General features: G+C 64.5%; 3 protein-coding genes across 3 annotated transcripts in view; all 3 read left to right on the top strand.

The window, feature by feature from the left end:
• Nucleotides 1–759: 759 nt before the first annotated feature.
• On the top strand, nt 760–4,242 carry PPIA (peptidylprolyl isomerase A). The gene is made up of 5 exons (XM_062596832.1): nt 760–934; nt 3,184–3,214; nt 3,375–3,463; nt 3,604–3,776; nt 3,895–4,242. Exons 1-5 carry the CDS (start codon nt 866–868, stop codon nt 4,028–4,030), a joined length of 498 nt encoding a protein of 165 aa, XP_062452816.1. The 5' UTR covers nt 760–865; the 3' UTR covers nt 4,031–4,242.
• The window catches only part of MYL7 (myosin light chain 7), an 82,814-nt gene continuing 73,649 nt past the window's right edge, over nt 1,695–10,859 (top strand). The window contains exon 1 of the mRNA XM_062596827.1: nt 1,695–1,699. Within this exon, the coding sequence (XP_062452811.1) occupies nt 1,697–1,699 (3 nt within the window). The 5' untranslated portion in view covers nt 1,695–1,696. The remainder of the gene's footprint in view (nt 1,700–10,859) is intronic.
• On the top strand, nt 7,473–10,084 carry PGAM2 (phosphoglycerate mutase 2). Its single transcript, XM_062596882.1, has 3 exons — nt 7,473–7,886; nt 8,704–8,884; nt 9,834–10,084. The coding sequence occupies exons 1-3, from the start codon at nt 7,473–7,475 to the stop codon at nt 10,001–10,003; spliced, it is 765 nt and encodes a 254-aa protein (XP_062452866.1). The 3' UTR covers nt 10,004–10,084.

Raw genomic sequence — 10,859 nt, 5'->3', positions numbered from 1 at the left:
CGGGGAGGGGGGATTGCACCCGGCCTCTCTCCAGCCGCGGGTGCCCCCCTCACTGTGGGGCGGGTGCCGTGGGGATCCCCCGCTGCCCCAGCTCCAGGCCTTGCGGCGTGACCGCTAACCTCCGCGGCGGCCTGCGGCCCTACCCCACGGCCCCTTCCTTGTCCTGCAGCCCCACACCCGCCGCGGCCCTGCTCAGCCCCACAGGAGCTCAGGCCCCAGCCCCATGACTGAAGCCCCCTGTCGCAGCCCCCCAACTGCCATTATGCCCCAGCCCCCCACCTCCCATCTCAGCCCCACACCTCACACCCCACAACGCCAGCCCCGCACCTCCCGCCTCAGCCTCGCAAACCAGCCCGAGACTCCCCAGCCCCACACCTCCCAGCCCCCTATCCCGGGTCCACATCCAGCATGGCGCCCCACAGCCACGCCCTGGCCCCCATCCTGGCCCCACACGCCACCTCCCCCAGCCCCTGCTGCCCCCCGCCCGAGCCCCACCGCTAGCCCCACATCGCCCCCCACCCCCCGCCTCCCCTTTGCTCGCCACCGCGCATGCGCGCCCCTCCCTGCGCGCCCGGCGGGCCCGCGCGAGCCCCGCGCACCGCCCCCCCCCCGCTTCGCCCCCTCCTCTCCTTTTTTCTTTTCAATGAGGCTCCGCCGATTGGCCGCCCGCTCCGTCGCTCCGTGACGTTGCGGGCGGCGACTGGCCAGCGCCGCGCGGGAGGCGGGACGCTCGCGGCCGTATATAAGGGCGGCGGGCGGCCGTTCTCTTTCCGCTGCGCCGCGCTCGTCGTCGAGGCCCCGTCGCCGCCGCCGCACCGAGCTCTGCTCCCTCCTCTTCCCCCTTCCCGCCGCTGCGCCTCCCGCCATGGCCAACCCCGTCGTCTTCTTCGACATCACCGCCAACGGCGAGCCCCTGGGCCGCGTCACCTTCGAGGTGGGGGGGGCGCCGCGGCGGAGGCGGCGCCATTTCCTCGCCGGGGCGTGAGGGGAGAGCGGAGCCATTTCGGTGGCGGGAGGGGGGGGGGGAGTGAGGGGCCGCGGCGGCCACTGCGCCTGCGCGGGGGGGGGGGGGGGAAGGGGAGGGGGCGCCGGGGGAGGGGGGCGCGCGCCGCCTCCACGTGGCGCGGCCGCGGTTCCCGCGCTGCGGCCCGGGGACGCGCATGGCGCCGAGGGCAGCGCCGCGCCCCGCCTCGCTGCCCCGGGCGGCCTCGGCAGCGCCTCTCCGCTGCTTCCCACCACCGCCGCCTCGGTGATGAGGGCTGGGGGCTGCTGCCGCCGCCGCTGGGGGCGCGACCTCCTCCCTGGCCGCCCCCTCCGCTTTGCTGCGGGGCTCCGGAGCCCCCGCGGGGGTCCCCAGCTCGCCCGACGAGGCTTTTCGGCGCCTGCCGGCCTCGTCCGCTCGGCGGGCCCGCTGCAGCGTGCGGGGCCGCAGCCCGCGGCGGCGCCGTGGGCCGGCCTGAGCTCGGCACGTGCGCGCTGGGGACGCGGGTCTGGGGCCCGCGCGTGGGGGAGGTGGCTGCTCCTTGCGCCCTTGCGGGGCGGGGGGTGGGTTTTGGTTCTGAAAGGCCCCTCGCTTCGGGAGCGAGATGGAACAAAGGAGCCTACGCGCCACCAGGCATCAGCCCCGCTCGGATAACGCCCTCGGGTTTGGGGGGCCTGTGGAAGATGCCTCGGAACGAGCTGAGGTGTGGCGGGGATGCGTCCGCCCGGCACCGGCGGCGCCTTAGCTAACCCGTAAAGCTCCTCCGCGGCTAGAGGAGGAGGGTGCCAAATGCTACTGTAGAGCTTGCGGCCTCCTGCAAAGAGCGCTGCGACTTGTCACCCTCCGGGAAAACTGAAGTGCGAACCCTGATGCCATCTGAAAACCGCAGCGTCTGCCTTGCCAGCTCAAACGTGCTGGCGACTGCCAGCCTTCTCCCCGCTTTGCTGTAGTCCTAATTGGCCACTGTCACCTAGAGGCATGGCGCTTGGATGCCACCCTGAATTCCTGGTGTGCTGTGAAGGCCGCCGTGCCAGGCGTTGGCTCGTAGCCTGTGGCAGCGCTTCCTGGGAAGCTTTGAGCTGTCCTTGTTGAGCCATCAATCCTCTATTCAGGAGTCGCAGGTGAACAGTTCGGAGTCCGATTCTGCCTGGCAGGAGGGTGCTTCTGCCTGGGGCCGCCATTTTGTCTGTGCCTCTCCTAGCAGGGTCACTACCCCTTTCCGCTCCGTTCAGGGCGGATAGGGCTCCCCGGGCAGCAGCTCTATGTAACCCTTCAGACAGGCTGCGTTTGGGTGAAGGCTCTTCTGCCTAATAAATCGGGCCTCCTGCAAAGGATTTTTAGTGCCTGTTCTGCTTGCAGCATTTCCTGTGAAAGGAGGGGTGGGCGGCAAAAGCCGGGGGGAACCTGATCCCTTTAGGATTTCCCTGCGTAAGCATTTAGCGCCCTGCGAAACGGGACCTGAGGGATGTGAAGCATGTCTGGCACAATTGGGGACTGCACTCCAGGAACTGCCTCTGCTGCCGCAGCTGCTCCACTGCAGAGCCTGCGTGCGAATGCGAGAGGCCTCTCCTCTTGCAAGGCTGCAGCTGCAGCATGGTCCCCATGTAGCTAACATCTGGCTCTGCAGATAACTCCAGGCTTCCTCAGCTCTGCCCGAAATAATTCAGGGGTGTCGTGTGCCCTGCTCGAGAGGGCTCTAGTCAAATAGGTTTTTAATTTAATCCGAGTTTGTGGAACAAATGTGCATCTGCTCCACTCATGACACATGCAGCATATTTAAACTTGTTTAGATGCCACATTTATTGCTTCAGAGTTTCCAACTGCCTCTAGATAAAAGCAAGAGGTGGGTAATAATGCTCTGTGGAGCAAGGCTGAGGGCTGTAGATCTGAATGGGAACCTGTCTGTGCTGCAGTGATCTCGGAGCCAAAATCCACTTCCTGGAGGTGTTTCCCCAATGCAGCCAGATCTGAACAGCGAGAGTGATCCCACATGCGGTGATATATTGGAGCTGTTCTTTATTTTATTTTTCTTTGTGGACCAAGACTAGGTGTGTTTGGGGCAGTGGTCTCGGCAGTTAAGTGTGTGGTGCTATATCCTTCAACTTGGGGGGGATGTAAATTTGATATTTAGCAGCCAGTCTGCACCCTGATCAGACTAACATCTTCTCTCTCTCTCTCTCTCTCTCTCTCTCTCTCTGCAGCTGTTTGCAGACAAGGTCCCAAAGACAGCAGGTTAGTAAAACAGCACAGACTGCACTGCAGTTGCATTAAACATCCTTTTTTTTAATATATGTTATTTATACACACACACACTATATATGTGTGTGTGAAGCTCTCATTCTCTCATCTCCAGGCAAATGAGCAATTTGAGTTTTATTTTCTTAATCTGCAGAAAACTTCCGTGCTCTGAGCACTGGTGAGAAAGGATTCGGTTACAAGGGGTCCTGCTTCCACAGAATCATTCCTGGGTTCATGTGCCAGGTAAGTGGCTCTCCACCTTGCTGTGAGGCTCGGTCCCCTTATGAGGAGATGGGAGAGAGGGAGATGATATGATGTGGCCATTTCATGGATATCCAAGTTACTTGAGTGGTAGCAGGTGACTCAACGCTGCTTCTTTGCAGGGTGGTGACTTCACGCGCCACAATGGAACTGGTGGCAAGTCCATTTATGGGGAGAAGTTCCCTGATGAGAACTTCATCCTGAAGCACACGGGTCCTGGCATCTTGTCCATGGCAAACGCTGGCCCCAACACAAATGGATCCCAGTTCTTCATCTGCACTGCCAAGACTGAGTGGTAAGTGCAAGAGCTGGTGGGAGCTGAGGTCCCTGCTGAGGGTGGCAGCGCTGATGTGCTCGCAGGGCAGGTGCCAAGATGGCAGCTGGCCAGATGTGAGCCTGTATTCCTCCCGCAGGTTGGATGGCAAGCATGTAGTCTTTGGCCGCGTCAAGGAGGGGATGAACGTGGTGGAGGCCATGGAGCGCTGCGGATCAAAAGATGGCAAAACGAGCAAGAAGATCATCATTTCCGATTGTGGGCAGCTCTCATAAAAACAAAACAAAAACAAAACCTGTTGTCTTAATGACCAACCATTCCTTCTGTAGCCTGGGCTAGCGCCTCCTGGTGCGACTCAGCCCCTGTAATCCTCGTGCTCCTGACTTACTGCTGCGTTTCTATTTCCCCCCCCCCCCCCCACATTCACAGTCCAGTGCGACTGCAGAGTTAACGTTTATGAGTCTAAATAAAATCGAGTTAAACCACAGTGAAGCTTCCTGGCTTTCTGGTTTTCCTCCTTCCTGGAGAAACGCGTGTACTCGCCTGGGTCGTGGGTGGTTAGCTGGCTGTGGGTTCTGGGGTAGCCAGGGAGCGGGAGCTTGGTCCTGGCTTGGCTGTTGAGCGTGCAGCTGCTTGCCCGGGTGAGACAGGCTGGGGCATGCTGCGCTGATGGGTGTGAACCTGGAAAAGCCCAAATTTTGTGGGGTGTCAAGCTGCTGCGGTTCAGCTGTAGCACGGCTGTTGGAGGTGCTTTGCTGGAGCAACAGCTCCTGAGTGCTGTTTGGCCCCAACTCTGCCTTGCCTGGGGCCTCGTGTGTTCTCTGAGGGGATAAAAGAGACCTCGGGCGCTGCTCAGGGCTGAGCTGCCTGTGGCTCCTGGGCAGATGTGGCTTGGAGGAGCTGAGTCACGGCATCCGGGGCTGTTCCCCTGTGCTGCCTCCCCAGCGGGAGGGAGGATGGGGCCCTTTCCTGGCCAAACTGGGCCCTTCCTGGCTCTCTGCATGCTCTGTGGGAGCAGGTCTGGGGCGCAGAGAACAGCTCTGGGCTGTCGGCGGTTCCCTAGCGCTGCCTCCTCACCTCACGGCTGTCGCTGCAGCAACCTGGCTGGGTCGCACACCAGGCCCTCAGTAGGGTTCAGAGTGAACGTGGCTCACATAGCACTGATTCCCCAGGAGGGGGATTTGCCAGCAGTGATGCAAGGGGAGCAGAAGATGCAGCAGGGCCCTGGAGGCTGGGTCTCTGGGCCTATTTTGGGGTGGGGGGATGAGCTGATCCCTCCCTGGACTGGGGTGGTGGGTGCTGGCACTTGGGATGAGCTGGGGAGGGGTGGGGAAGGGCAGCGCCCCCACCTTAGGGTGCTTTTCAGGCCCATGCCACCAGGTGGCATTTGGGACTGCTCATCTGGGCTGTACTGGGAGCACTGTGGGGGGAGGGGGAGAGGACCAGGGGGCAGAGGTTTGAGATCTGAATTCGAGGGGACTAGAGACATCCAGGCACTATTGGGGGGGGGAGTTTGGGAGATGGGGTCCAAGTGGTCCCAGTTTGGGGGGGGGTTACTGGTTTGTGGAATCCCAATTGTACCAAGTTTGGGGGGATCCCAACAGTCCCAGTCTGGGGGGGGGGTCTGAGTTTCAGGGGGGTCCCAGTAGTCCAAGTTTGGATTAGTCTTGAGTTTGGGGGTGTCTGTTTGGCAGGGGTGTCCCAGTAGTCCCAGTCCAGGATAGTCCCAGTTTGGGGAGGGATCTGGGTTTGAGGAAATCCCAGCGTTCCCAGTTTGAGGTAATTCCAACCTGGGTAGTTTAATGGTGCCAGTTGTCCCAGTTTGACTGAGTGTCAGTGTTGCCAGTTTGGGGGGGGGGGATTCCCCATGGTCCCAGTTCTGGGTACTCACAGTGCTCCCAGTTTGGGGTATTCCTATTTGGGGGGGGTGTCCAGTGCTTCCAGTTTGGTAGAGGATTTGAGCTTAGGGGGAGTCCAGTGCTTCTAGCTGGGGCGGGGTGGGGGGGGTGAGGGGGGTGGTGTCCATGTTCCTAGCCTGGACTAGTCCCAGTTTGGGAGATCCCAGTGCTCCCAGTTGAGGGGGATCTGGGCTTGGGGGAATCCCAGTGCTCCCAGTTTGCAGCACTCTCACTCAGGGAGCTCCCAGCACTCCTTGCTCGGGGTGAGGGGTCCCCAGTGCCGCGCTCTGTCCATCCATCTGTCCATCCATCCATCTGCCCATCTAGCTGACTGTCCAGCTGTCTGTCCATGAGTCTGTTCATCTGTCCATCCATCCATCTGCCCATCCGTCACATCCATCTGTCCATCTTTCTGTCTAGCCTGTCCATCTGTCCGTCCATCTTTCTATCTGTCCGCCCATCCCTCCATCTGTCCATCCATTCAGCCGTCTGTCCGCCCATCCATCTCTTTGTCCGTCTGTCTGCCCGTTTGTCTGTCCCGTCCATCCATTGGAATTCGTCCATCCAGCTGCCCGTCTGTCCATCCATGTCTGTCTGCTTGTCCATCTGTCTGTCCATCCATCTAGCCCTCCAGCTGGCTGTCAGTCTGTTCAGCTGTCTGCCCAGCTGTCCCTCCATTTGTCCGTCCAGCGGTGCCTCTGTCCATCCGTCTGCCCATCTGCCCGACTATCCGTTGGCCATCCGTCTGTGGGCCTGTCCGTCCATCTGTCTGGCTATCCGTCCGTCTGCCCATCCGTCAGTCCACCTGCCTGTCCAGCTGTCTGTTTGTCCATCCGTCCGTCTGCCTGCCTGTCTGTACGCTTGTCCCTCTGTCTGTCTATCTGCCCGCCCCCCCGTCCGTCCATTTGTCCATCCATCCACCTGTCCACCTGCCTATCCGTCTGCCCAACCGCCTGTCCATCCATCTGTCCATCTGCCCGTCTATTCATCTGCCCCCCCATCCATCTATCTGTTCATCCCCCCATCTGTCTGTCCGTCCATCTGTCTGGCTGCCTGTCTATCCATCCCCCCACCCGTACATCTGTCTGTCTGTCCATCCATCTGCCCAGCCGCCTGTCTATCCATCCACCCCTCCGTCCATCCGTCTGTCCGTCCATCTGCCCGGTCGCCCATCTATCCGTCCGCCCACCCATCCATCTGTCCGTCTGTCCATCCATCCATCTGTCCGTCCGTCTGCCCGGCCGTGCCCCCCCCGTCCATCTGTCCGTTTGTCCGTTCAGCTGCCTGGCTGCCCGTCTATCCGTCCGTCCACCCGTCCATCTGTCTGCCCACCTGTCCATCTGTCCATCTGCCTGGCCGCCTCTCTTAGCCGTTTACCCATCCCTCTTTCTGCCCACCCGTCCATCCATCCGTCCACCCATCTATCCGTCTACCCACCCGTCCATCTGTCCGTCCATCCGTCCATCTGCCCGGCCGCCTCTCTTAGCCGTTTGCCCGTCCCTCTTTCTGCCCACCCGTCCGTCCGTCCATCCGTCCGCCCATCTATCCATCCACCCACCCGTCCATCTGTCCATCCGGCCGCCTCTCTTAGCCGTTTGCCCATCCCTCTTTCCGCCCGCCCGGCCATCTGTCTGCCCGTCCATCTGTCCGTCCGTCCAGCCCTGGCGCCCGGCCCGGGATCGGGGGGGGGGGGGGGTTGGTGGAGCGGAGCCGCAGCCTATTTGCGTCGCGCCGGGGCTATTTCTGCCCCGGGCGGCGGCCGCCAGCGGCTATAAAAGCGGCGGCGGCGGCGGGGACGGCGGCGGGGACGGCGGCGACGATGGCGACGCACCGGCTCGTGCTGGTGCGGCACGGCGAGAGCACGTGGAACCAGGAGAACCGCTTCTGCGGCTGGTTCGACGCCGAGCTCAGCGAGCGGGGCCGCGAGGAGGCGCGCCGCGGCGCCGAGGCGCTGCGCGCCGCCGGCCTCGCCTTCGACGTCTGCTACACGTCGGTGCTCAAGCGCGCCGTGCGCACCCTCTGGCTCATCCTCGACGGCACCGACCAGATGTGGGTGCCGGTGGTGCGCAGCTGGCGCCTCAACGAGCGCCACTACGGCGGCCTCACGGGCCTCGACAAGGCGCAGACGGCGGCGCAGCACGGCGAGGAGCAGGTCAAGGTGTGGCGGCGCTCCTTCGACGTGCCGCCGCCGCCCATGGGCGAGCAGCACCCGTACTACCAGGTCATCAGCAAGGTGCGCGGGGGCCGCCGGCTTCCCACCCCCCCCCCGCGCCCCCCCGAACCCATGGCGCTGCGCCCCCCCTCTGCACCCATATCCCTGCCTGCACCCCCTCCCGCACCCATATCCCTGCCTGCGCCCCCCCGCACCCATATCCCTGCCTGCACCCCCTCCCGCACCCATATCCCTGCCTGCACCCCCCCGCACCCATATCCCTGCCTGCACCCCCTACCGCACCCATATCCCTGCCTGCACCCCCCCGCACCCATATCCCTGCCTGCACCCCCATCTGCACCCATATCCCTGCCTGCACCCTCCCCGCACCCATATCCCTGCCTGCACACCCACCCTGCACCCATATCCCTGCCTGCACCCCCCTTGCACCCATATCCCTGCCTGCACCCCCTACCGCACCCATATCCCTACCTGCACCCCCCCGCATCCATATCCCTGCCTACACCCCCCCTGCACCCATATCCCTGCCTGCATCCCCCCTCACACCCATATCCCTGCCTGCACCCCCCTTGCACCTATATCCCTGCCTGCATCCCCGTCTGCACCCATATCCCTGCCTGCACCCTCCTGCACCCCTCCTGTACCCCTAGACGCCGCCCCATCTGCACCACCACCCCTGCACCCACGTCTGGCCGGGGACGTGACAGGGGCAGGGGCAGACTGGGGGGGGCGGGGGGGATCTGGGGTGAATGGGAAGGTGAGGGCCTGAGGATGGGGGGGGGAAATGGGAGGAACGGGGACACGGGGGGACAAGGGGACATGGGGGAGGGGTTACGGGGGGACGCAGCAGCTCCCCCCCACTCCCCCCCCCCGGCAGGACCGGCGCTACGCGGAGCTGCGGCCCGGCGAGCTGCCCAGCTGCGAGAGCCTCAAGGACACCATCGCGCGGGCGCTGCCCTTCTGGAACGAGCACATCGCCCCCCAGATCAAGGCCGGCAAGCGGGTGCTCATCGCCGCCCACGGGAACAGCCTCCGCGGCATCGTCAAGCACCTCGAAGGTGGGTGTCCTCCCCCCCCTCGCAGCACCTCGGAGGTGGGTGTCCCCCCCCAAGCACCTCAGTGTGGGTGTCCTCCCCCACAAGCACCTCGGAGGTGGGTGTCCCCACCAATCACCTTGGAGGTGGGTGTCCTCCTCCAACCACGTCGGAGGTGGGTGTCCCCACCAAGCACCTTGGAGGTGGGTGTCCTCCCCCACAAGCACCTTGGAGGTGGGTGTCCCCACCAAGCACCTCAGAGGTGGGTGTCCTCCCCCAAGCACCTTGGAGGTGGGTGTCCTCCCCCACAAGCACCTTGGAGGTGGGTGTCCTCCCCCAAGCACCTCGGAGGTGGGTGTCGTCCCCCACAAGCACCTTGGAGGTGGGTGTCCTCCCCCAAGCACCTTGGAGGTGGGTGTCCCCACCAAGCACCTTGGAGGTGGGTGTCCTCCCCCAAGCACCTTGGAGGTGGGTGTCCCCACCAAGCACCTCGGAGGTGGGTGTCCCCACCAAGCACCTTGGAGGTGGGTGTCCTCCCCCACAAGCACCTTGGAGGTGGGTGTCCCCACCAAGCACCTCGGAGCTGGGTGTCATCCCCCACAAGCACCTTGGAGGTGGGTGTCCTCCCCCAAGCACCTTGGAGGTGGGTGTCCCCACCAAGCACCTCGGAGGTGGGTGTCCTCCCCCACAAGCACCTTGGAGGTGGGTGTCCCCACCAATCACCTCGGAGCTGGGTGTCCCCCCACAAGCACCTCGGAGCTGGGTGTCCTCCTCCAGGCTCCTCGAAGGCGGGTGTCCTCCCCCGCCGCCAGCCTCCATCTCCTCAAAGGTCATGGCTATTTCCAGCCCCGCGCGGGGCCCTTTGCCGTCTCGGGTTTCCCCCCCCCCCGACCCCGGCGGCGGCGGCGGCCAGTGGCGGCGGCTCCGGGCCGACGTCCCCGCTCTGCCCGTCCTCCCCGCGGCCGCGCCGCAGGGCTCTCGGACGAAGCCATCATGGAGCTCAACCTGCCCACGGGCATCCCCATCGTCTACGAGCTGGACGCGGCGCTGAAGCCCACCAAGCCCATGCAGTTCCTGGGCGACGAGGAGACCGTGCGCAAGGCCATGGAGGCCGTGGCCGCCCAGGGCAAGGTCAAGAAGTGACCGAGCGACCGAGGCGGCGGCTGCCCTCGCGCCCCATCCCGTCCCCCCGACTCCCACCCCGAATAAAGGCTCACCACCTCCGCGCTGGCTCTCCGTCCGTCTGTCCGGCCGTAGGGTGCTCCTCCAGGAGCCTGGGGATGGCAGCAGGGCTGGGGGGGCTGCTGGTTGGCTTGGGGGGTTGAGGGGTCTCCCCTCCCCCATGTAGCACAGTGGGGTGGGGGTGTCCCCTTGGCACTGCTGTGGGGCTGGGGGTCCCCTGTGTCCCGCAGTGGGGCAGGGGGTCCCTTGGCACTGCTGTGGGGCTGGGGGTCCCCTGTGTCCCGCAGTGGGGCAGCAGGTCCCTGGGCACTGCTGTGGGGCTGGGGGTCCCCTGTGTCCCGCAGTGGGGCAGCGGGTCCCTGGGCACTGCTGTGGGGCTGGGGGTCCCCTGTGTCCCGCAGTGGGGCAGGGGGTCCCCTTGGCACTGCTGTGGGGCTGGGGGTCCCCTGTGTCCCGCAATGGGGCAGGGGGTCCCTTGGCACTGCTGTGGGGCTGGGGGTCCCCTGTGTCCTGCAGTGGGGCAGTAGGTCCCTGGGCACTGCTGTGGGGCTGGGGGTCCCCTGTGTCCCGCAGTGGGGCAGGGGGTCCCTTGGCACTGCTGTGGGGCTGGGGGTCCCCTGTGTCCCGCAGTGGGGCAGCAGGTCCCTGGGCACTGCTGTGGGGCTGGGGGTCCCCTGTGTCCCGCAGTGGGGCAGGGGGTCCCTTGGCACTGCTGTGGGGCTGGGGGTCCCCTGTGTCCTGCAGTGGGGCAGCAGGTCCCTGGGCACTGCTGTGGGGCTGGGGGTCCCCTGTGTCCTGCAGTGGGGCAGGGGGTCCC

This window comes from Rhea pennata, chromosome 28, assembly GCF_028389875.1.
Source record: "Rhea pennata isolate bPtePen1 chromosome 28, bPtePen1.pri, whole genome shotgun sequence".
NCBI classification, from domain to species: Eukaryota; Metazoa; Chordata; class Aves; order Rheiformes; family Rheidae; genus Rhea; species Rhea pennata.
Note: the sequence above shows the minus strand (reverse complement) of the source record. Positions and strands in the feature narration are given on the sequence as shown.

Coding starts and splice junctions, on each gene's coding strand:
- PPIA (XM_062596832.1), top strand. CDS start 866: ATGGCCAACCCCGTCGTCTTCTTCGACATCACCGCCAACGGCGAGCCC. Junction 935..3,183: donor TGGGCCGCGTCACCTTCGAG/GTGGGGGGGGCG, acceptor CTCTCTCTGCAG/CTGTTTGCAGACAAGGTCCC. Junction 3,215..3,374: donor CAAGGTCCCAAAGACAGCAG/GTTAGTAAAACA, acceptor CTTAATCTGCAG/AAAACTTCCGTGCTCTGAGC.
- PGAM2 (XM_062596882.1), top strand. CDS start 7,473: ATGGCGACGCACCGGCTCGTGCTGGTGCGGCACGGCGAGAGCACGTGG. Junction 7,887..8,703: donor ACTACCAGGTCATCAGCAAG/GTGCGCGGGGGC, acceptor CCCCCCCGGCAG/GACCGGCGCTACGCGGAGCT. Junction 8,885..9,833: donor CATCGTCAAGCACCTCGAAG/GTGGGTGTCCTC, acceptor GCCGCGCCGCAG/GGCTCTCGGACGAAGCCATC.